This window comes from Cynocephalus volans, chromosome 11 (assembly GCF_027409185.1).
Source record: "Cynocephalus volans isolate mCynVol1 chromosome 11, mCynVol1.pri, whole genome shotgun sequence".
NCBI lineage: Eukaryota > Metazoa > Chordata > Mammalia > Dermoptera > Cynocephalidae > Cynocephalus > Cynocephalus volans.
Genome location: NC_084470.1, coordinates 56,334,622 through 56,360,582, shown reverse-complemented (window position 1 = coordinate 56,360,582; position 25,961 = coordinate 56,334,622). Strand labels below are relative to the sequence as shown.

The window sequence follows — 25,961 nt, the reverse complement described above, 5'->3', positions numbered from 1 at the left end:
AATCAATAACAAATGAAACTATGGAAACTACACAAATACATGGAAATTAAATAATATTCTACTTAATGACATATGGGTTCAAGAAGAAATTAAAGACGAAATCAAAAAATTTATTGAAACTAATGAAAATAATGACACATCAAACCAAAACCTGTGAGATAATGCAAAAGCAGTACTAAGGGGGAAATTTAATGCATTAAATGCTTACTTCAGGAGAATGGAAAGCTGGCCAGTAAAGAACCTAACACTTCACCTTAAAGAATTAGTAAAACAAGAACAATTCAAACCCAAAGTTAGTAGGCAGAAACAAACTTAAGATCAGAGCAGAAGTAAATGAAATAGAAACCCAAAAAAGATACAACAGACCAATGATACAAAAAGATCGTTTTTTGAAAAGATAAATAAAATTGACAAACCATTAGCAAGGCTAATCAAAAAAAGAAGAGAGAAAACACAAATAACAAAAATTAGAAATGAAAATGTTGATATAACAACTGATGCATCAGAAATACAAAGAATCATTACAGACTACTATAAACTACACGCCAACAAATTTGAAAATCTGGAGGAAATGGATAAATATTTGGACACACACAAACTACCAAGACTGAGCCAGGAAGACACAGAAAATCTATAGCAATCAAAGAGATTGAAGCTATTATCAGCAGTCTCCTGACAAAGAAAAGCCCAGGACGGGATTGTTTCACTGCAGAATTCTACCAAACCCTTAAAGAAGAATTAATCCCAATTTTCTACAAATTATTCCAAAAAAATGAAACAGAGGCCATTTTCACAAACTCATTCTATAAGGCAAACATCACCCTGATACCAAAACCAGACAAAGATACAACAAAAAAAGAAAACTACAGGCCAATATCTTTGATGAATATAGATGCAAAAATCCTCAATAAAATACTAGCAAATAGAATACAGCAACACATACATAAAATCACACACCATGATCAAGTGGGATTCATCCCAGGGATGCAAGGTTGGTTCAACATATGCAAATCAATAAATGTGATACACCAAATCAATAAAATCAAAGACAAAAACCATATGATCGAGATTGTGGGGGTTTTCAAGATGGCGGCTGCGGCGGCAGCTGGCGCGGAGTAGCTGAGGTGGAAAAGGTGGCCACTGGGCCTCAGGCAGCCGGGAATCTTGTGGACCTTCCTCTCGCCATCTCTTAAGGGAGGACTGCTGCTGCTGGCCGGTCGTGGGGGGTGACCGCCACTTTACCCCCGGCAGGAAAGGCTGCCTCATTTACAGGCAACAGCTTTGAAGTGTGGAGCAGGAAAAGAACTGTTTCTTAGCTGCAAAAGCGAGTCTCAAAACAGGGAACGCGGCGCCAGGGCTGCTGTGGATGCAGACAGGATCCCGGAGGCCGGGGCCGCGCTGAAGGCGGCCAGCGGCCCTATTCAGGATTCGAGGTTTCAGGCCGGCATTAAAGAAGATTCCTGGGAGCACCCGAGCCGCGCCGCAACTGAACAGCCCGAGGCGGCAACGGCCGAGAACTGGGAAAGGCGGCAAACCAGAGACAGAGAGAGCACCCGACCTGGCACAGCACTGTGAGTGATCCCTGGCACAGCTCTGTTCGGGGGGTGGATGCCCACGCGGCTCCCGCCTGCACCACCAGGCCACTCACCGCCCCGGTGCTGCCTCCATTTTCCCAGGTGCGGGCAGCTCCGCCCTGCTCCGCCATCACTGAGCCCTCCCACTTGCTTGGCCTGGCGCGGGGCTTTCCGGAGCCTGCAGACCGGCCTCCGCTCCTACTCCCTCCGCGGTTCTCTGGCGGGGCTGGTGGCGTGGGGCATCCCCGGCCAGTCTCGGGAGGGCAAGGAAGTACGGGCGGGCCGACTGTCACTCCACCACACCCTGGACTCCGGCCCCAGGTAAACTTCCTGTTACTGGGAGGCAGATACCATCTCTGCGGCCACCAGTTTGGAAAAAAGCCTAACGAATTTCTGGTTGGGAATAGTGTGGGAGGAGAGTTCCCAGGTCTGCTTAAACCTGCCAGAGAGCTGGCTGCAGGTGGGCACTAGACTCGGTTTATACTGGGGGGATACAAAGGTGAACAAGACCCGAGAAAGATCTACATAGTGCTACAAAGGCACCCAGAGAGACCGGTCGTCTGTGCCTAGCAGAAACCTGGTAGACTTCCTCCGCGAGGTGGTGCCGAGCAGGGTCTTGAAGGCCCAGCTGATAGACGAGGGGTGCAGAAGACACGCCCCAGCCCAGCACAGTGCGCACAGAGTGGGGAGACGTGCGGCCAGGGAGGCGGAGACTCGACAGAAACCACACACCCGGTGGGGTCGCCACTGCACGATCTAACAGCCTGGACCAGAGCACACGGAACAGGGAGAAGTCCTGCACAGGAAGTGAAAGCTCAACAGAGATCACACACCCTGTGGTACGTGATCCACCAGCCCAGCAGAGTCCAAGCTGACCAGAAAGGTGGCTCCCCGGAGAAGCCCAAGAACCGAGGCAACCACACACACAAGGCACTAGAGGCCAACTGAGCAGTCACGGAGGGAGCCATACGAAATTGGCAACCACAGCAACATCCTAGTTAGTCATTAGTCTCAAACCGGTGGACTGTGAAACCCCCTGCAACAATGAATAAACACCAAAAAAAAGATACCAGAAATACAAAAAATCAAGAAAGTACACCACCAAAAGTTAATAAATCTCAAACTCTAGATCCTATAGAACAAGAAGCCTTTGAAATAACTGACAAGGAATTTCGAGTGATAATTCTAAGGAAACTGAATGAGATACAAGAAAACTCGGCTAGACATCATGATGAAATGAGGAAAAGTATACAGGATCTGAAAGAGGAAATGTACAAGGAAATCAATGTCCTGAAAAAAAATGTAGCAGAACTTGCTGAACTGAACAAGTTATTCAACGAAATAAAAAACACAACGGAGAGTTTAACCAGCAGGCTTGTCGAAGTTGAAGAGAGAACCTCTGAACTTGAAGATGGGCTGTTTGAAATAACACAAGCAGACAAAAATAAAGAAAAAAGAATCAAAGACATTGAAGAAAATCTGAGAGAGATATCAGACAACCATAAGCGATCAAATATCCGAGTCATGGGTATTCCAGAAGGGGAGGAAAATGGAGATTCCATTGAAAACATATTCAACAAAATAGTGGCAGAAAACTTCCCAGGTATAGGAAAAATCACAGATCTTCAGATCCAGGAAGCTCAACGATCTCCAAATGTATTCAACCCAAAAAGATCTTCTCCAAGACATGTCATACTCAAATTGGCAAAACTCAGAGACAAAGAGAGAATCTTAAAAGCTGCAAGAGAGAAGCGTCAAATCACCTATAAGGGAGCCCCAATCAGGTTAACATCAGACTTTTCATCACAAACCCTAAAAGCTAGAAAGGAATGGGATGATATTTTCAAAATACTAAAAGACAAAGATTGCCAGCCAAGAATATTCTACCCTGCAAGGCTATCCTTCCGAAATGAGGGGCAAATAGTATATTTCTCAGACAAACAAAAACTGCGGGAGTTCACTACCACACGACCACCCTTACAAGAAATCCTCAAGGGAGTACTGGGTTTGGTTCCTGAAAAATAACTACCACTGCCATAAAAACCCAAGAAAAATCTAAACCCGCTAGTATAATAAAAATGGCATTCATGAAGAGAAAACAAGCTAACAAACGCACTATCTACAACCTAAGGAACCAATAAACACAGAAAACAAACAGTAAATCAGAAAGCAAGGAACAAAAGACACCTAAGACAACCAAACAACCAATAAAATGCTAGGAATAAATCAACACCTTTCAATAACAACTCTTAATGTAAAAGGCTTAAATTCCCCAATCAAAAGACACAGACTGGCTGACTGGATCAAAAAGCAAGACCCAACTATATGCTGCCTACAAGAGACCCACCTCACCCATAAAGATTCACACAGACTAAGAGTGAAAGGATGGAAAAAGATTTACCATGCAAACAGAAAAGAAAAACGAGCTGGAGTAGCTATTCTTATATCTGACAAAATAGACTTTAAACTAAAAACCATAAAAAGAGACAATGAGGGACACTACTTAATGATAAAAGGACTGATCCATCAAGAAGACATAACAATCATAAATATGTATGCACCCAATGTTGGAGCAGCCAGATTTATAAAACAAACTCTATTAGACCTAAAGAAGGAAATAGACACTAATACCATAATAGCAGGGGACCTGAACACCCCACTGTCAATATTAGACAGATCATCTAGGCAAAGAATCAGTAGAGAAACACAAGATCTAAACAAGACTCTAGACTAATTGGAATTGGCAGATATCTACAGAACATTCCACCCAACAACCTCAGAATATTCATTTTTCTCATCAGCACATGGATCATTCTCCAGGATAGATCACATATTAGGTCACAAATCAAGTCTCAATAAATTCAAAAAAATTGGAATTATGCCATGTATCTTCTCAGACCACAATGGATTAAAACTAGAAATTAATAACAAACGAAACTCTGGAAACTATACAAACACATGGAAATTAAACAGCATTCTACTTAATGACATATGGGTCCAAGAAGAAATCAAGCAGGAAATCAAAAAATTTCTTGAAACTAATGAAAACAATGATACATCATACCAAAACCTGTGGGATACTGCAAAAGTAGTATTGAGGGGAAAATTTACTGCATTAAACGCTCACTTCAGAAGAATAGAATGATGGCAAGTGAACAACCTAACACTTCACCTTAAAGAACTAGAAAAACAAGAACAATCCAAACCTAAAGTTAGCAGACGGAAAGAAATCATTAAGATCAGAGCAGAACTGAATGAAATTGAAAACCAAAAAACAATTCAAAAGATCAATGAATCAAAAAGTTGGTTTTTTGAAAAGATAAATAAAATTGACAAACCATTAGCATGGCTAACAAAAAAAAGAAGAGAGAAGACTCAAATAACAAAAATTAGAAATGAAAAAGGCGATATTACAACTGATTCATCTGAAATACAAGGAATCATTCGAGACTAGTATAAACAACTATATGCCAACAAATTTGAAAATCTGGAGGAAATGGATAAATTTCTGGACACACACAAGCTCCCAAAACTGAACCGTGAAGACGTAGAAAATTTGAACAGACCAATAACAATAAAGGAGATTGAAGCTGTTATCAGAAGGCTCCCAACAAAGAAAAGCCCAGGACCAGATGGATTCACAGCAGAATTTTACCAAACATTCAAACAGGAATTGACACCGATTCTTTACAAACTACTCCAAAAGATTGAAATGGACGCAAATCTCCCAAACTCATTCTATGAAGCAAACATCATCCTGATACCAAAACCAGGTAAAGATATAACCAAAAAAGAAAACTACAGGCCAATATCCTTGATGAATATAGATGCAAAAATCCTCACTAAATTACTAGCAAACAGAATACAGCAACACATACGTAAAATTATTCATCACGATCAAGTGGGATTCATCCCAGGGATGCAAGGTTGGTTCAACATACGCAAATCAATAAATGTGATACACCATATTAGTAAACTCAAACACAAGGACCATATGATCATCTCTATAGATGCTGAAAAAGCATTTGATAAAGTTCAGCACTCATTCATGACAAAGACCCTCTATAAGTTAGGTATAGAGGGAAAGTATCGCAACATAATTAAAGCCATATATGACAAATCCACTGCCAATATCATCCTGAATGGGGAAAAGCTGAAAGCTTTTCCTTTAAGAACAGGCACTAGACAAGGATGCCCACTCTCACCACTCCTATTCAACATAGTGTTGGAAGTACTAGCCAGAGCGATCAGAGAAGAGAAGGAAATAAAGGGCATCCAGATTGGAAAAGAGGAAGTCAAACTGTCCCTGTTTGCAGATGACATGATCCTATATATCGAACAGCCTAAAACCTCTACAAAAAAACTGTTGGAATTGATAAATGATTTCAGCACAGTTGCAGGATACAAAATCAACACACAAAAATCAGTAGCATTTCTTTTCTCCAATAGTGAACATGCAGAAAGAGAAATCAAGAAAGCCTGCCCATTTACAATAGCCACCAAAAAAATAAAATACTTAGGAATTGAGTTAACCAAGGAGGTGAAAAATCTCTATAATGAGAACTACAAACCACTGCTGAGAGAAATTAGAGAGGATACAAGAAGATGGAAAGATATCCCATGCTCTTGGATTGGAAGAATCAACATAGTGAAAATGTCCATACTACCCAAAGTGATATACAAATTCAATGCAATCCCCATCAAAATTCCAAAGACATTTTTCTCAGAAATGGAAAAAACTATCCAGACATTTATATGGAACAATAAAAGACCACGCATAGCCAAAGCAATGCTGAGCCAAAAAAATAAAGCTGGAGGCATAACACTACCTGACTTTAAGCTATACTACAAAGCTACAATAACCAAAACAGTATGGTACTGGCATAAAAACAGACACACTGACCAATGGAATAGAATAGAGAATCCAGAAATCAACCCACACACTTACTGTCAGCTGATCTTTGACAAAGGCACCAAGCCTATTCACTGGGGAAGGGACTGCCTCTTCAGCAAATGGTGCTGGGATAACTGGATATCCATATGCAGGAGAATGAAACTACATCCATACCTCTCGCCGTATACTAAAATCAACTCAAAATGGATTAAGGATTTAAATATACACCCTGAAACAATAAAACTTCTTAAAGAAAACATAGGAGAAACACTTCAGGAAATAGGACTGGGCACAGACTTCATGAATACGACCCCAAAAGCACGGGCAACCAAAGGAAAAATAAACAAATGGGATTATATCAAACTAAAAAGCTTCTGCACAGCAAAAGAAACAATTAACAGAGTTAAAAGACAACCAACAGAATGGGAGAAAATATTTGCAAAATATATATCTGACAAAGGATTAATATCCAGAATATATAAGGAACTCAAACAACTGTACAAGAAGAAAACAAGCAACCCAATTAAAAAATGGGCAAAAGAGCTAAGTAGGCATTTCTCTAAGGAAGATATACAAATGGCTAACAGACATATGAAAAAATGCTCAACATCACTCTGCATCCGGGAAATGCAAATCAAAACCACATTGAGATACCATCTAACTTCAGTTGGGATGGCTAAAATCCAAAAGACTGTGAACGATAATTGCTGGCGAGGCTGCGGAGAAAAAGGAACTCTCATACATTGTTGGTAGGACTGCAAAATGGTGCAGCCTCTATGGAAAATGGTATGGAGGTTCCTCAAACAATTGCAGATAGATCTACCATACGACCCAGCTATCCCACTGTTGGGAATATACCCAGAGGAATGGAAATCATCAAGTTGAAGGTATACCTGTTCCCCAACGTTAATCGCAGCACTCTTTACAATAGCCAAGAGTTGGAACCAGCCCAAATGTCCATCATCAGATGAGTGGATACAGAAAATGTGGTACATCTACACAATGGAATACTACTCAGCTATAAAAACGAATGAAATACTGCCATTTGCAACAACATGGATGGAACTTGAGAGAATTATATTAAGTGAAACAAGTCAGGCACAGAAAGAGAAATACCACATGTTCTCACTTATTGGTGGGAGCTAAAAATTAATATATAAATTCACACACACACACACACACACACAAACGGGGGGGGGAAGAAGATATAACAACCACAATTATTTGAAGTTGATACAACAAGCAAACAGAAAGGACATTGTTGGGGGGGAGGGGGGAGGGAGAAGGGAGGGAGGTTTTGGTGATGGGGAGCAATAATCAGCCACAATGTATATCGACAAAATAAAATTTAAAAAAAAAAAAAAAAAAACCATATGATCATCTCTATAGATGCTGAAAAAGCATTTGACAAAATTCAACATTCATTCATGATAAAGACTCTCTATAAACTGGGTACAGAAGGAAAGCATCTCAACACAATTAAAGCCATATATGACAAACCTACTGCCAATATCATCCTGAACAGGGAAAAATTGAAAAGCTTTTCCCTTAAGAACAGGAACAAGTAAAGGATGTCCACTCTTGCCACTCTTATTCAACACAGTGTTAGAAGTACTAGCCAGAGCAATCAGGGAAGGGAAAGAAATAAAGGGCATCCAGACTGGAAAAGATGAAGTCAAACTGTCCCTGTTTGCAGATGATATGAACCTATATACAGAACAGCCTAAAGACTCTACAAAAAAACTCTTAGAGTTAATAAACGATTTCAGCAAAGTTGCAAGATACAAAACCAACATGCAAAAATCAGTAGCCCTTCTATACTCCAACAATGAACTAGCAGAAAAAGAAATCAAGAAAGCTAGCCCATTTACAATAGTCAACAAAAATAAAATACCTAGGAATAAATTAAGCCAAGGATGTGAAAAATCTCTATGATGAGAACTACAAACCACTGTTGAGAGAAATTAAAGAGGACACAAGAAGATGGAAAGATATCCCACACTCTTGGATTGGAAGAATTAACATTGTGAAAATGTCCATACTACCCAAAATGATCTACAGATTCAATGCAGTCCCCACCAAAATTCCAGGGACATTTTTCTCAGAATTGGAAAAAACAATCATAACATTCATATGGAATAACAAAAGACCATAAATAGCCAAAGCAATTATGAGCAAAAAAAAATAAAGCCAGAAGCATAACACTATCTGACTTTAAACTGTACCACAAAGCTATAGAAACCAAAACAGCATGGTACTGGCATAAAAACAGACACACAGACCAATGGAACAGAATAGAGAATCCAGAAATCAACCCATTCATCTACAGCCATTTGATCTTCAACAAAGACATCAAGACTAGACACTGGGGAAGAGACTGCCTCTTCAGTAAATGGTGCTGGGAAAATTGGACATTCATATGTAGGAGAATGAAACTAGACCCGTACCTCTCACCATACACAAAAATCAACTCAAAATGGATTAAAGAATTAAATATACATCCGGAAACAATGAAACGCCTTAAAGAAAACATAGGAGAAACACTCCAGGAAGTAGGATTGGGTACAGACTTTATGAATACAACCCCAAAAGCACAGGCAACCAAAGGAAAAATAAACAAATGGGATTATATCAAACTAAAAAGCTTCTGCACAGCAAAAGAAACAACTAACAGAGTGAAAAGACAACCAACAAAGTGGGAGAAAAAATTTGCAAAATATACATCTGACAAAGGATTAATAACCAGAATATACAAGGAACTCAAACAACTTAAAAGCAAAAAAACAAGTAACCCAATTAAAAAATGGGCAAAGGAGATGAATAGGCATTTCTCAAAGGAAGATATACAAATGGCCAACAGACACATGAAAGAATGCTCAACTTCACTCATCATTCGGGAAATGCAAATCAAAACCACTCTGATATACCATCTCACTCCAGTTAGGATGGCTAATATCCAAAAGACCAAGAATGACAAATGCTGGCAAAGATGTGGAGAAAAAGGAACCTTCCTACACTGTTGGTAGGACTGCAAAATGGCACAGCCTTTATGGAAAACGGCATGGAGGTTCCTCAAACAATTACAGATAGATCTACCATATGACCCAGCTATTCCACTGCTGAGTATATACCCAGAGGAATGGAAATCATCAAGTTGAAGGGATACCTGTACTCCCATGTTTGTTGCAGCCCTATTTACATAGCCAAGAGTTGGAATCAGCTTAAATGCCCATCATTAGATGAGTGGATAAGGAAAATGTGGTATATCTACACAATGGAATACTATGCCACTCTAAAAAAATGAAATACTACCATTTACAGCAACATGGATGGACTTAGAGAAAATTATACTAAGAGAAATAAGCCAGGAACAGAAAGAGAAATACCGCATGTTCTCATTTATTTGTGGGAGCTAATATAAATAAATAAATAAATATACAAACTATAAATAAATGGGAGGGAAAAAAAAGGAAAGCACAACAATCACAACAATTCCTTGAACTTATTATGACAAGTGAACAGATATGATGTTGATGGGGGGGGGCAGCGATGAGAGGGAGGGAGGAAAAGGAGCAATTGGTAAAGGGACATGAAAATCAACTACACTGTATATTGATAAATCAAAATTTTAAAACTAATTAATTAAAAAGATTAAGATGATAACTTTTATGTTATGTGTATTTTACCACAATTTTAAAAAAAATAAAATTCTTACTTGTATTGGAGCATGGTCATTGGCAAGTCATAAAAATGTAGCAAGAACATATTTCCTCAAAAATCTTACATAAAAAATTAAATCAAGGTGTCTATTGTTACATTTCTTGTTGCATAACAGAGACACAAAAAGATTACTCAAAGCAACATGAATGTGATGAGAAGCCTGAAGGGACTGCACCTCAGCAACTCCTCTGTTAGAAGGAGAAACTGGGTACAGCCCCGAGTTGTTTTTTGTTTCAGTTTTTATTGTAAAGACAAGAAAATTACAGGAAAAGAACAAATGGTTAATCAATCATAGTAAGAACATAAAGAAATTGGCTATGTAACAATCTTTATCCAAGCATGTATGGTTCAAAATAATTTAAACAATATACCATCAAAAGAGTCATAAATCTAAGCTATGTGACATGCAAAAGAAAAATAAGATAATCATTAAGGTGCCTAAATTCTTGAGAAACTCAACGAAACAGCTTAAAGCAAAATGTGGAACCCCTATGTACTAACTAATCTAGCAGAACGTCCTTGGAAATCTTAACTTACATATTTTCCCATCATTTAAGTTTTGTTGTATTAAGGGTTATTGCCCTCAAAACAATCCCTATTTTGCTTCAGTTCTCTCATTCACATTAAAGGCTTTAGACCCGTGTGAGCTTCCTTCTCACAAAATCTTCCAATGAACCCATTATATTAACAATCAGTGTATACAATCCCTTACCTAAACAGTGATTAGAGTTGATTTGGTGGGCTCTTGCCCCCTAACTGTAGGCTTTTGCCTCCTATCCAAGGACTTTTGTCCCATACATGCATTACCTAAAAACCCTATACTAAAAATCAGCTGAGAATCAACATATACTTGATTAGAATTGACTTGGTGGGCTCTTGCCCCCTAGCTGTAGGCTCTTGCCTCCTATCTAAGGACTTCTGTCCCATACATGCATTACCTAAAAACCCTATCTAATAATAGGAATCAAGATTTCTAACCCTCTACAGTTAATGATCAAACTTAATACATTTCTGATTCAAAAGACACAGGCGTAACACTTTACTAGGTTTGGTTAGCAAAAAGTAAGACCTCAAACAGTCAAGAAGGGTTCTCCAAGCCTAATACACCCATAGGCAGAAGGCACTCCCACCACTTCTCATTCACCCTCCTTTTAGGTTCCAGCAGTGTTCCCCTTACTGAGCCCCTCCTTGGGTGCCTCTCCTACAACCCAGATTCATCACAGACACCCCAGGGGCCCAACCCAACCCACAAACCAGCTGGTGTTTCTGTAAGCCAATTCATTTCAATTCCATTGTCTTCCTCAAAACCAGAGGTCCCACCTATTTCCTATTCCCTGTATACCCTAAAACCCATTCTCTCTAACAACCAGACTTCTTCATAGTACCAGGTCTACACTCACCTAATGCGAAGTTCTCATCCACAGCACCATCTTCCAGATCCCCAGGCCCTCCAAAGAATGCTCTTCCACCAGCATGCTCTGGTCCTCACTCAGCTGCACCCAGCCCTAATATACCTTTTGGAGTGCATGAGAACAACCAGGATACAGATAGTTAAACTTGCAGATTCCTAGGCCCCACCCCCAGAGATTTTCACTCAGTAGGCCTAATGTGGGGCCCTGGAATATGCATTTAAAACAAGCACACCAAGTGATCTGATACAGTCTAGCACTAACCTAGGCTCTCTAGCCTGAACTCCCACCCATGCTTGTATGTATGGATACCCATACTGTCTGTGCCCACATTCACCAAGATAATCTTAGCACCCTATACCCTTGCCTGCACTGAGAGCTGTGTGAATAATCTACATATGTCTTCACATTGTAACTTAGTTTACATTTGTTCTCAGGGTTACATCATATCTGCCCTGACTGACCACCCAACTATGAGAATCTCTTAAGAAAGGCAACTTCCTGAGTGAGGAAACAGTATTTCTTCAGAGGCAAGCTTCAGCCTGATTGAGTATCTAAAGGATTCCCTACATTACACCTAGTTTCAGCCAAATTTTTAAAGAATAAAAAACACTGTAAATGTATCCAATAATGCATTCTTGTCCTAATTGTTTGCAATTTCGAATTTGTTATTGTCTGACATTATCCATGCTTACACAAATGATTTAAAAAGCAAAAAGGAGTAGCAACACAAGATATTTAGAACTGCCTATAAGTTCAAAATGTATGAATTTTAAATTCTGAGCAAATCAATATTGTTTTCCACATTAAAAGTCCATAGAGATATGTTAACTATTTTCAATTATAAGTGACTCATTTCTATACCTGGCATGTCTGATGACTAAGGCAAGAGCAATCCCATAAAAGAAGAAAAAGGTAATTAGAATGATGCAGTGCAATGGAAAGACCGCTGGACTATGGACCAGCTGTGTTCCAAGACCAGCTCTGCCATGGCTTGGCTGTTTTATCTGACTGTGTGGCTAAAAGCAATTATTTGACGTCTTCAACAAGGACAGAGGATACATACCAACCTACGACTTCAAAGAGGCATTGAGAAGACAATAATATACATAAAAAACTTAAGTTGCTACATCTTCAAAAGAATACATTGCAAATTATCCCAGACCATGTTCTTTATAAAGTGCTGGCAGGTGGTCTGTACTGGAAAGTTCCTTTCATTTACTCAGGTGATTCATTGAGGAGCTGCTTTACACAAGGCTTTATGCAATGAACTGAGGAGGACTAGAGAAGAAATAAATGTTAAGGTGTTTCTAATACATCCTAGATATATGCAACCTGGTTGGAGGAACAAAGTATACATAATGAGTTCATCATTTCTAGGTGGCAAAATTAGTGGCTCAAACAGAACTATAGATGGATAATTCTAGCTTTCAGTCCTCTTGTTCATGAGACAGTAAATGCATTGTATGTAAATCCTAAGAAACAGAATGTGTAAATCATATGGACATTTGGTGTCTAATCCCTGTGACAGTAATTTCTCATGTTTGGCTTTAAAGACTGTTGCAGGAGCTCAGTGAAGGGAAAGATGTGGAAAGAAAAGGCTTCCTCAGGGAAGGTATCTGTGAGGTACACCAGGTACTTCATCTACACTCTCTTTCAAACCTTAGAATAATCCTATGAAGTACTAACATTCTCATTTTACAGGTGAAAAACCAATTCAGGGCTGGTCGGTTAGTTCAGTTGGTTAGAGTGTGGTTTAACACCACCAAGGTCAAGGATTTGGACTCCTGTACCAGACAAAAAACAAAACAAAACAAAAAACCTGATTCAGAGAGGTTAAGTTCCATGCCCAGGACACAAAGCAAGTAGCAAGGTTAAGATGTGGTAAACCCAAGTCTGTTCTGACTTTAAAAAGCCAGAGACGTCTTGGCTATACTAGGATTGTGATCAGCTAAAGAGAGGAGAGAAGAAAAAAGAAGGCATTCTGAGTAGAAGGATCTAAATAAATAAGACCAAGTTTGAAGCCAAAATTGGGTGAGCCAATTCTGGCAGAATGGGGAAAAAAAGCACTGAAGAGATTATGAAGAGACTAGACTATATAGATGGCTAAAAAATGTGAGCTTGACCTTACGGGTTAATAAGATGGAATTAAAAATTGTAAACAGGAAAGCAGAGAATGAAACCAGAGCACTAGGAAGGTGAACTTTAGCAGGGCAGAGATGGACTGGAGAAAAAGTATGGCATAATGTAGAACAAATTATTATTTAAAATCCCAAACATTTCAACACTTAAATAAATCCTATAGCAATACTTTTGTAATAAAATAATCAAACTATCTCTTTTGTATGAATCTTTCTTAAAACGCATCTCTAGGCAAGTATTAAAAATAGCTACTATATCCTAACAATTCTTATATGGGTCAGAAACCAATTCCACCTTCAAATGCATCCAAAAAAGAATGTTCCTAGGGCAGAGGCCCTACTTAAAAACCTTGAACAGCAGGCCTTAGAACAGGAAGGGCTAAAAAGGAAGGAACAAAAACAGAGATTCCAACTCAAAAACCCCTTGGTAAAGAAAAACAAAGTTGCAAAAAAGTTGTATCTTCACATTTACAGAAGCACTCAAAAGTTTTTTTCAGTTGGTGGGTTATAGCACCGAGGCCCAGGGTTTGATCCCTGTACCCGCCAGCAAAACAAAAACCAAAAAAAAAAAAGCATTGTCTCAATGAAAAAAAAAAAAGTTAAGGACTGACAAATTATACGATGACTTTCACATAACCACAGATTTACTTCTTCTCCCAAATTTATAGTTTCCACTTCTCACGAAAATCAAGACAAAAGCATCATTCTCACCACATAAGGGCCAAATTTCCTTTCTGTTTTATGGATATAGAAGGTTGTTTGTTTTGAGGTCTGAACTGTTGAAATTTTAGTGCTTTGGTAGCTCAAAAACAATCATTGTGATTCTCAGTTCTCCATCCTATTCAATTTTTGCCACAGGAAAATTCAACTGCATCCTGTAACCTAACACTGAGCTACATCAAGCCAAGGCTCCATACTGCTTAAACACATTTGAGATCTGGTGTAGAATCACATTAAACCCTTCAGTGCCTATCACATAGACAACAATAACCTAATTAGCCAGCAGAGCACACATGCATTGGCAACCTAGCCAGAGAGACTTCACTTCAACTCTTTCACCAACACGGTGAACACCTTGCAAAGGGGAACTGGGGGGAGAACAAGGAAAGCTGAAGAGGAAAATGCGGAGGGAAGTGTGTAACTGGAGTTTTCAAAGAGAATTACAGCAAACAGAAGTGGCAAAAACGGTGAACTGTAGAAAAAGTTACCTTTTTTTTGCAAAATATATCATGTGAGGTATACACGACTTCTCTCCCAAATTTTGCACCCATAACTTTACACTGAAACTTTCAGTGTTATTAATGACTAAAGTTATTAATGATTGAGGTTCTGGGGAGTGTAAGAAGTGCAAAAGCCACATTTTGATGTCATTTCCCTGCAAAGGAAATGTGATGCCTATATGTCTAAGTACCAAGATATTTTAACTTACATAGGGATAGATAAGCTTCCCCAAAATTACATTAACTTCTGCTGCCAAAGACACTCTCAGATATGGCCACCAGATTTTCAGACTACTTAGAGGCTGTTTCACATTAAATACAAAGTAGGTAAAACAAAGTTATTCACAGACGAGAAAAATGGAGATGCTGATGGTAAGTAATACTAAGGGAAATGAATTCATGTTGTTATTTATCCGGGACAGGCCAAAGGCCTTACAAACACGTCCTTTACAATTCTAACAACCAGAGCCTATCTCTCAAAAGCTCAAGAACTTGGATTTACCAAGAAGTTCATTTGCAGTGCCAAAATTCTAGACACTAGCCTCTGGCTGTCAACAGAGACGAAAGAACCTGCTTTACGCGGGAGCTGTATAAAATTTAAACCGAAGTAAATTCCTTCAGAACCTTCAGAGTACTGACTATACTTCAAATTTCTTCTGCACCCTAAAGACTGGTGATGCAGGCTTCCATGCCCAGATACAGTGTAACCAAGAGAAAGGTTTGCTGATTTGTGTGTAAAGCCTAAAGTGCTGCTATGGATCTATTAAATAAGAGAAAACTTCATTTTCTCTACGAAGCTTTGAGAATAAATTTAGCGGCACCTTTCCAAAAAATAGAGGGGAAGAGCGTGACCTGAAGGGCTGCATCATGCCGCTGACCCCCGCTCCCTGGAAGCCAGTCTGCAGCTCCGCTCCCCCGCCGTGGGCGTAGAGGCCAAGCTGGGGGGAGGAAGGCCGGTGACACCGTCGCTCCTGGGCCTGTGGCTACTCCGACGGGGCCTTGGGGCGACAGCGCCGGGAAAGGAAGACGGGAAGTTCGAGGGTTCACACACTCGACCCGCCGCCCCGGGACTCAGGAACCCTCCCCGAGGCCGGTGGCCCGCACCTGCCGGCCCTCAGGCCCTTTCTGTCAACGGCCTCCGGCCGCCGGGACTCACAGCTTCAGCCGCTCATACGTCGTCGCCGCCATCCTGCACCACAACCTCCTCTTTCCGTCCGCCCGGCCACCTCCGCTACTGCGTTACCGGTTACCCTGGCACAGTGGCCGCAGCGTCTGGCCTCGTCCCACCCCTCTCCCCGCCCCGCAAGAGAGAACGGGAGCGAACGGGAGGCGGCCGCGGACAAACTAGTGCAGGAGCTAGAGAATGCGAAAGGCGCCGTCCGACGCGGAGGGTCGGAGCGCCCTGAAGAGCGCCGTGACGTCACGACTGCGGATTGGTGGGCCATGTCTGCGGGGGAGAGGCGGAGCACCAGGAACTGTGCGCCAGCGCCACGGCGACCGGCGCAGGGGCAGAAACAGCGGGTGTTGGTGTCCGGAAGCGTGTGGAAACTGCGCAAGGGTGATGAGCCATCGCAGTGGAGGCTTACCAGCACGGGGCCAGTGGCGCAATGGATAACGCGTCTGACTACGGATCAGAAGATTCTAGGTTCGACTCCTGGCTGGCTCGTGGTGTACGTTTTGCCACCTCCCGGTTGGACATAGCAAGGCCTCCTTGGAAAGGATCATGGCTAGAGTGTGATTAGATACCACGAATTTTAATGCTACTCTGCCCCAAGTGTCATCTTTTAAGCTGTGTTTGGAACCCGGAGTTGTCCGAGATGCTGTGCAAATTGCGAAGGGCCCAATTGTTAATCATGACCACGAGGAGACTCTGTAAATGGGGTACATTTAGGAAAACACCTGGGAAGGCGGCAGTCTGGAGTGGGGGGCGTGCTGTGGCCGGCGGTTAGCCACCCGATGACGCAGAGCGCATTCAGGCAGCAGTCCCGGCCTTCTCCGTGGAGCAGGAACCCGCGCACTGACGAGAGAAGCGGCGTGTGCCAGTTGACCCAGACGGGGCGGGCTCGGGGTCTGCCCCGCCGCTGGAAGGAAACGCGGCAGCGCGGCCGCGGTGGTGGGGCCCGCGAAGTGCGCGGGCCTGGGCCTTTTTGACGTCCGGCTCCGAAGCCAACCGGGCCCCAAAGTTCCATCGGGAAACCTTAAAACATGGGTACTTTTACAGTAAGACGACGCCAGGTGATCTACTATAGTGTACCTCATTTTAACAGGTGCCCAGCTCGGAGACCTGAGAAGGCCTGAAAGTCTGCGGCCGACGGGGGACTCGAACCCGGGGAATTTTGAGTCATCGGACACTGTCCATTAATGGCTCAGTCGATCAATTAATTTTTCCAATGTAATGTTTTTCTCCCCCAAGGAAATTATAGGAAATTTGTAAAATACAGAAAATTATGGAGAATAAAAATAACGTGAACTTCCATCCCGAGATCATTACTATGAGCATCATAATTTTTTTCCTTATAGACTTTTTTTCTTCCGCACTTTTTAATGTGGACATACTTACATATTTATTTTTCCAAATTGGAGTTGAACCAGGAATGGGTTTATGTTCTCATTTTATCTCCTTTAGCTTTTTGTCTGGGATTTAAGGTCATTAAATATTCTTTGAAGATATTCTATAAGAGAACTAGATATGTTAACCATATCCTTATGTTGGAAATTGGGTTGTTGCCAGTTTAACACTTTTTTAAAATGATGCTGTGTTGAATTATTTCTGTCTTATAAGTTTCTAGATGTGGAATGACCAGGTGGACATCTTTAAGGTCCATTTTCTGAACATTTTTAAGACATTTGGTACATATTTTCAAATTGCCTTCCAAAAAATTAAACCAATACACACTTTCTGATTAGCATCTGTTTCCATGCATGCTAACCAACACTGGATATTATAAATTTAATTATAACTTCTTTGCCAGTTTTATAATTGAAAAATGGATGTCTATATTTTTTCTTGATCTATTCAATTTTTTTTCTTACAAATTTGGCTTTTTAGTATATTAAGGATGTTAACTCTTGGCTATCAAATACATTGCAATCTTTTTTCCAGGTTATCGTTTTCCTTTTCCTTGTAATATTTTTTAACCTAGAGTGTTTTTCACTTTTATGTACTCAGATTTGCTAATATTTTGTTTTTTCCTATTACATATGTGCTTTTTTCAAACTGTTTTGTGCTTGTATTGTTTTTTCCATTTATTTGTAATTTATCTTGTCGATCATCCCAATATAAAGATCAATGCAGTCTTAAAACCTGTCACGTTTATTACGCAATTTCTTCATGCCAGGTACTGCTCTAAGTCCTTTACTTGGATGAATTTGATCAATCCTACAACAATGTAAGATAAATTCAGTTCTTGTCGCCATTTTACAGATGAGGGAATTAAATTTGCTTAAGGTTATTGAGCAATTAAGTGGTGAAGCCTTAGTTAGAACCTGAGTCAGGTCTCTTGACCCCGAAGTCGCCCTGTCCTCTGTGCTTACTGTACCCCAGAGGGTACCACATGAGTGGGCTCAGGACCAATTCCCTGCCTGGGCATGGATGATGGTCACATATGCTACTCACCGCCTAACCCCTGCTAATTAGCAATCAGAAGATGACATCTCTAGTCCTGTTGATGCTTCTACTTACCAGCTCCGGGCTCTTGCCCCCTCTAATGAGATGGGGGTTTAAGTTGCAGCCTGTCTCATAAGCCTTCAATAAAACAATGCTTCCAGCTAAACAGCCACCATCCTGCAGAGAGCTCCCACCCTGGCTCTATGAACATGTCACCATGCAAAAGCAACTAAGAGATGCAAAGTTTGGCCTTTCTTTACTAGTTGGGGAATATAAACCAAGGCCTTTGTAAACAAAGGCCTTAGACTAAAAAACAATAGTAATCCAGGCAGAAACAGGCATTCTGGGGCTTTAAAGGCCAAACAAACCAGAATCAGATTCTAAGCCAGGCAAAATTCAGGATAAGAAATCACCCAAGGATGAGTAATATTGATATCTTGAGCCATTTTTCCTATAGTGAAATTATGTTACTTATGTAAATAAAATATAATTTTTTACAAAATCTGCCAGGGTCTTCCCATAGAGACAATCCAAGCTGCAGATGAAGCTTGTTAGCACTATCCAAATGATCTGTATAGCCCACTTTTATGTCTGGCTCTGACTTGCAGACCTTTGATCCATTTTGTCTGTTGTGAGTCTCTAGATTGAGTGTGTTCTCTCACTCTCCACTCTGTCATGGGCCTGCTGTGGGCCAGGTCCCATGGGCAATGCAGGGCCCATAGATGCTGTCCCTGAGGACTTGGATTGGTTGGAAGGACATGCATATAACCAAATGGTGGTAGTGCCTCAGGCCGCCTTATGTACGTGGGGGTCTCCACATAAGCAGGGCTTCTGGAAGTGTCATACATCTGGGGCTGTCACATACCTGTGAATGTCTCCTGGGCCAGACCTCTCTGGCTTCTTTTTCTCCCACAGGGTATGACGTACTTTGATTTTTTTTTACACCCGGAGTCGGAGGTTCCAATCTCTTTTATGTATGAAGCATTTGTTTTCAATCCAAGGAAAATGCAAACCCCACTTTTAGCAATGCTTGAAGAAAAGGCACCTAATATCCTAGGGATATTCTTTCATTGCCACCCCCAAAAAAGTTTGTTGGAGTCTGTGGTAGACTGAATAACAACCCCCCCCCCCGCCCTGCCAAAGATGTCCTATTCCCTAGAACCTGTGAAAATTTGATCCTACAAGGCAAGATGGGCTTTTCAGATGTGATTAAGGATCACAAGATGGGGAGGTTATTCTGGATTATCTGGATGGGCCTAATGTAATCACAAGGGTCCTTATATGAAGACAGCAGGAGGGTCAGAGAGGTGTGACAACAGAAGCAGAGTCAGAATGATGCAGCCACTAGCCAAGGAATGTGGGCAGCCTCTGGAAGATGAAAAGGGACAAGGAATGGATGGATGTTCCCCTAGCACTTCTGGAAGGAATGTGGCTCTTCTGACAACCTTGATTTTAGCCTTTTAGACACAGAACTATATAATAAATGTGTTATTTTAAGCCACCAAGTTTGTAGTAATTTGTTATAGTAGCACTAGGGAACCAAATCAACTCCAACAGAGAGCAGTGGTAAGGTTCATGACAAGGTTTTTGTTTGTTTGCTTCCTATTATGTAGCTTCAATGAGTAAATATACTGAAGGAAAAGTTATTGCCCCCAGTAGCCAAAGTGGTAGAGTGGTCAAGACAGCCCCCTCTGGATGAGACAGCCTGGGATGGAATTCCAGCTCTATTTTCTGAGTACCTACTGTTTGAAAAGTTACTTCACTCTTCTGTGTCTCCGTTGTCTGTAAAATGAGGGGTGATGAAGAACATGTGGTCCTTAGAACATCTGGTACATGGTGAGCAGCACACGATATAGGTCAGATATCACTGCTGCTCCTGCTTCAATCATGGAGCTTAGAACCAGACCATATTTCCCCACTGCTTCAGCCCCAAATGACCCAGATGCCAGAGGTCAGCTCTTGCTTGCTTATGACTGAGTCATCTCTTCCCAACTGCAGATCCGGGATGTCATATTGGTAGCTTTAAATTGGCCATGGCAGGAGTGTTTACATCATAGAAATCAGCAAACACTCCATATCAGGGCTTTTAACTTTTTCCCCCAGAAAGCCGGTTTAACAGCCTACCACAGCCCCAGACCACCTCTTTCCCCAACTACATTCTCATCCCTTGTAGCATCATGGTTACAAGAAAACAGCAGCCCATGTTTTTAAAGTCAGACTAGCTTCTAAGAGAAAAAAAGGTGTTTTATTTTGGTATAAGGCACCATTAGAATCAGCACCATCACTCTCGGCTTTCCGTGGCCTTGGCACATCAGACCTGGCAGCCATGTGAACTAAAGGGAAGCATGGAACAAGCCCATGGAGTGCTGAATGGCAAGTAGCTACACCATCTTCCCACCCCCAGGGCTCTAACCACACACTAGGCCCTATTATCCTGCAAGTTCCACCTTCCTGCACATGGCTGGTTGCCTCAGACCTAAAGGGCTGCTCACTTCTGGGATTCTTTGGTTATAACCTCAAAAGAATAAAACAGTAACATGTGCACAGAAGGGAAAGAGATAAAATGATTACCACTGTGGCAGGACCTTAAAAGTCTTAAAGAAACTGCTAATTCTTGGGATATGACTCTCCAAGGCCTCTCACATTTTTATATATCTTGTAAGCATAGGCACCGACTGCCTTAGTTCCAGCTATCTTTTCAAGAATGTTTCTGTAGTGAACAGTTGTGGATGATTGAGAGTATCTCTCTCTGGAGCAAAAGTCAGGCAGGCTTACTGCCCCTTATAAAAGACTGGGATTCCTTAGGCTTGGGGTTCCTCTTGTAACACAGCCCACTGCATACGCAGGCATCACCTGGCCTTCTTTATGGGGCCCAGTAGGAACTGGGGCTCAGGGAACCAGTGCAAACGCTGGCAATTTGGTCACTGCTATTGCTGTAAATAATAAACTGTCTTTTGTCTCTGACCTACATGTCTCATAACTTCTGCCAGGATCCATGAAACCATGGCACACTAATTTATTAGCTTTATTAAATCTCAGATCCTTCTCAGGTTTGATATCCATGTGTTACTTTAAAAATTCAGAGCTCTAAAAGAAGACAAAATCCAAGTAGCAAAAAGCACTGTCTGTTTACTCCACACATACACAAGACCCAGTAAACATCATTATGTTGGACAGCAATTTAATAGTCTACAAATTAATGCAACTTTATTGTCACAATACTTTGAATACTTTTATAGTAACAGTAAAATTTTCAAAAATTTTATAGTAAAAGAGACACAAAGGAAAATAGTTTCCCTGTACAGTGAATTTTCATACACTATATGGAGACTTCCCACATCTGTTGGGCTCAAGAGATAGCTAATGTATTTTACTCACTTTTTAAAATAACTTTTAAAAGTTACTTCAAATAGTAACTGGGAAATTAGGACTGATTCTTGGCACAAAGGAGAGATAAAAAAAAAAAATTGGTTTCCTGGCACAGTTTTGACAAGGGCATCAAGCAACAATAGTTGGGGTCAGGTCACACATTTTCTTTGCACGGGGATAGCAGCCATTACACCTCCCACTTCTACACACACCTTTAAAGGACTGCAAAGGGTTATGAATTCTAAATAATTCTCTCATCTTAACACTTCTGTTTTTCATTTTGTAAGTATAACCAAAGCCCATGGAAACAGGGTGATGACTGGGTAAAGGTGATCAGAACTCCTTGAGCATTCCATCAGCCACCCAGTACTCAACAGCAGAAGCTCAGAAGACTCTCTACACACAGAGAAATGGAAAGTCCCGTCCTGCTGCCATGTGCCCAGTTAGGACTGAATGCTCTTGTGTGGTGAGAGATAAACCACAGAACCACTCTTTACAAAAAGATAGCTGGAGGAATAACATCAGTGAGAGAAAGAGAGAGAAGCCTCATGTAGCAAACCAACCTGAGTTGTCAGCTCTTCTCAGACCACCCAGGCAGTTTTTGAATGTCCCAAGCTAGGGGGAAGGGGAAAAAAAAACAAACTAGGAGATGGTGGAAAAAAATTAAAGGGTAAAATGAGGCAGGAGAGAAGGGTGGAGGCTGGCTTTGGGGTCTGGAATCAGGCCATAATCCTCCTTGTTTTATCTAAAGTCCAGGAGTTGTCCAGGAATCTCAGGAACAGCTATTTGCTTTAACTCTTAAAATAAACTTATTCATCCTGGTTTATCAGCTCCTTGTGTTTTCCTTGTGCCCATAAATACAACCCCATTCCAGTTCTATTTGGCTAAAATTTATAGAACATTTAAAATACCAGGTAGGTGAAAATCTTTTCATGGCTTTTGTGCAAGGGGAGAGAAGCAAAACTCATTTGAGATTCCTACCCGGTGCCCTCTCCAGGGAAACTGACAACTAGAGAAGTCCGCTGCTAGGATTTCTAGAACATCTGGAAATTCCCTTATTGTTCTTTCTCAACAACATAAAATGTTATATCTGCAAATGTATTTGAATCATCTCCATCGAACCCACTTTAAAAAATTCATTTAAAAATTAATCACATATTTAACTAATTATCCAATTTGCAAACAAACCCTTGCTACCTCTGATGGTAGCTCCAACGTAATTTTCTTCACTCTGTGTGACTTGAAAGTGGAGCAAAGGTGTGTCAGCAAGGCCAGTGTTCCTACACTGGCAAAGACAGGTTAAGACATACTGGCTGCCTTCACTTACCACCAGCCTTGCCAAAGCTGAGCTGGATGCTTGACAGGAAGGGAGAGGCCCAACCCAAGCGTTCACTTCCCCAACCCAGTGCATCCATGGGTTTGCAGGAGTGTGAAAAGGAACAGAGGAAGGCACACAGCCCAGCTGAAGTAACATCTGGCCAAAGTATTCCAATGAAATTCATAAAAATGGACCATCCATGGCATCAATTCTGTGCTTCTTACAGGCAGTGGCTACCATACGAGGCAGGCCCAGTGAGAAGTCTGAGTTCACATGAGCCAGGGGCTCCACTGACTGTGCTCCACAGCCCCAGTGCCCAATCCTCTCGCTCTGGGTGGAATGCGAGGCGGTGGAGTGCAGATGCCAGCTGCCACGTCCCAGCCTGGTCGACAGTGGTGAGACAGCCTGGCCCTCCTGCGACAGGGCCATGGAGCCCTCCCCACAGGCCAAGAGGGCAAATGGCAGCCAGTCTTTTTCTTTCTTGCAGCTTTTTCTAATTGAAATACCAAGGGATATTGACTTCCGGCCTCAGAAGTATGACTTACAGGGCATATTTTGCCTCTTTGGTGCAGAGGTGGTCTTGAAATCTTGCCAGCATGGCCCTCCCTTAGCCCATGCCACCCCAAGAAGCCAGCATACTGAGATGCATAAGGCAACGGTAAGGAATTTCAATCAGATCTATTCCCAGCTGACCTTTTAGTTAAGGTCACACTGCCCTGACCTGCTGCAGTATGGCCTGTGTGAAGCCCGTGACTTCTAACACACGGAGGAAGGTATCTGAGTCCAGAGTGACTGCCGAATTCCTCCTTCATCTGTGATTTGGTGAGGCTCTGTGAGGTATTTTTCATGTGTGGAATATTGAAAGTAGAGGGAAGCAATTTTAAAAAAACAGACAAAAGCAGTGTACCTTATACTGGTTTCTTCAAACGTAATGCCTGTGCCAAGAATTGGGCAAGACAGAAACCTATGAAATGAATATAATAACTTATTCTGAAGCATGCCCTCCCATGCTGGCTTAGAGATCTCACACACACAAACACTCTCTTCGCTTATAAGGAGCTCTCAGTATGCGAGCAGGACTTCCAAAAAGCCCATCATTAAATAAACTAAAACAGGCTCAAGAAATGTCCCCACATGCGATCCTGAGACTTGCCTCGCAGGAGTGGCTCCGAAGTCACAGACTGGAGAGCTCCAGAGAAAAACAACACAAACAGGTGGGCAAAAAAGTCCTGGTGCCTGCACCAAGCTCTCCCAAAGCACACTTTACTCAGACAGGGCAATTCTCCGCTGGGGCCCCAGCTGCCTTTAGGGGAGTAAGGATTTGCAGGGGTACAAAGCACACTGTCGGTGTACAAGGAGGGAACGCTCCCTCTCATTTCAAATCCTGGCTCTGGCTTACTAAGCAAATTCTTAGGATACAGAGCACATGTTAGATAGAGCTTCTTTCTTGCCATAATGCAATTAAAATTTGAAACCACTCTATAGAAGAACTGAAGCTCTGGGGTGGAAAGAAGCCTTACACCATGCTGTGATGTGGTGTGAGGGGCAGGAGGTAGGGGGGTTGAGTGCAGATATTTTTTCCTGAAGGAAGGGAAAGGGTTGAATGTATCAGCAACTGAACCGTCTCTTCAGGGGATACTGTGAAATACGTTCAACGCAAACCTCTCCCTCTGAAGCATGAACTGGTCCCAGAGGGGACAGGAGGTTTGTTCTGTTGCACCGACGTGACCTTGTGTCATATGCCACGCATGTGCTGGAGCGTCTTCCTGAGTAACCTGATGAGGGTGCAGCAATGGAGAAAAGCGCTCAGAAGATACATGTACCAGACAGGTACTGTCCACCTCCCTGGTAAAGGAAAGTCACCCACACATACCCGCAGGAACCCGCCCACCCGCCCCTCCTCTTCCTCCGCCCCAATTCCACACCAGGGGCCACCAGAAGTAACAGGCAGACTCGTCCTTGTGCAGCCATGGCTCCTCATCCCGCTCTGAGCTCCACAAGACGCTCTGGCTAGAAGTGGTGCTGGTGAAGGGCTGCAGGCGAGGGGCCTTTCTCCAGCCTCTTGACATGGCAGGAGTGGCAGAACAGGTGATCCTCCAGCGGGTAGCAGCGATGACCATCTTCATCATTGAGCTCCAGTCCACAGTCCTGGGGGAAGGCAAAAATGCCCCATGAAGTGAAACAAAAGACTGCAAGACTGATGCGAAGGGCACAGTCCCCAAGATCATCACAGGGTGCCGCGTGTTTCTGTACAGGTGGGAAATGCCAGTGCAGAAACACACGGTCCTGCTCAGTGGAGACCTGGACTGTACTGTCCAATACAGAAGCCACTGGACACATGTCACTATGGGGCACTTGAAATGGGGCTAGCAGGAAATAAGATGTGCTGCTATCAGCAGAAACCCACATCAGATTTCCAAGGCTTAGGACAAAAACAGGATGTAAGAATATTTCATGTATAATTTTTTATGTTGATAAGATGTTGAAATAGTAACATTTTGGATATATTGGGTTGAATAAAATAATTAATTCCCACCTGCTTCTTTTAACTTTTTAAATGTGGCTACCAGAAAACTTAAAATGATACACATGACTTGAATCTGTGGCTCTTCTGTTTCTACTGGACAGTGCTGGCTGGGAATGTGCGGAGAGGACAGTGGAGTCTTCACTTTTTTCTCTAGGCCCTTGAGGGACAACCCCCAATGATTC

General features: G+C 41.9%; 2 protein-coding genes and 1 non-coding gene across 3 annotated transcripts in view; 1 reads left to right on the top strand and 2 right to left on the bottom strand.

The window, feature by feature from the left end:
* Nucleotides 1-16,204, bottom strand: part of SACM1L (SAC1 like phosphatidylinositide phosphatase) — a 70,547-nt gene extending 54,343 nt beyond the window's left edge. Inside the window, exon 1 of the mRNA XM_063114524.1 lies at nucleotides 16,115-16,204. Within this exon, the coding sequence (XP_062970594.1) occupies nucleotides 16,115-16,146 (32 nt within the window). The 5' untranslated portion in view covers nucleotides 16,147-16,204. The remainder of the gene's footprint in view (nucleotides 1-16,114) is intronic.
* A 347-nt stretch (nucleotides 16,205-16,551) lies between these two features.
* TRNAR-ACG (transfer RNA arginine (anticodon ACG)) lies at nucleotides 16,552-16,624 on the top strand. Its single transcript has one exon. It is a non-coding gene; the product is annotated as a tRNA-Arg (tRNA).
* Nucleotides 16,625-25,164: 8,540 nt separating this feature from the next.
* LIMD1 (LIM domain containing 1) overlaps nucleotides 25,165-25,961 on the bottom strand; it is a 65,008-nt gene continuing 64,211 nt past the window's right edge. The window contains exon 8 of the mRNA XM_063114748.1: nucleotides 25,165-25,400. Within this exon, the coding sequence (XP_062970818.1) occupies nucleotides 25,263-25,400 (138 nt within the window). The 3' untranslated portion in view covers nucleotides 25,165-25,262. The remainder of the gene's footprint in view (nucleotides 25,401-25,961) is intronic.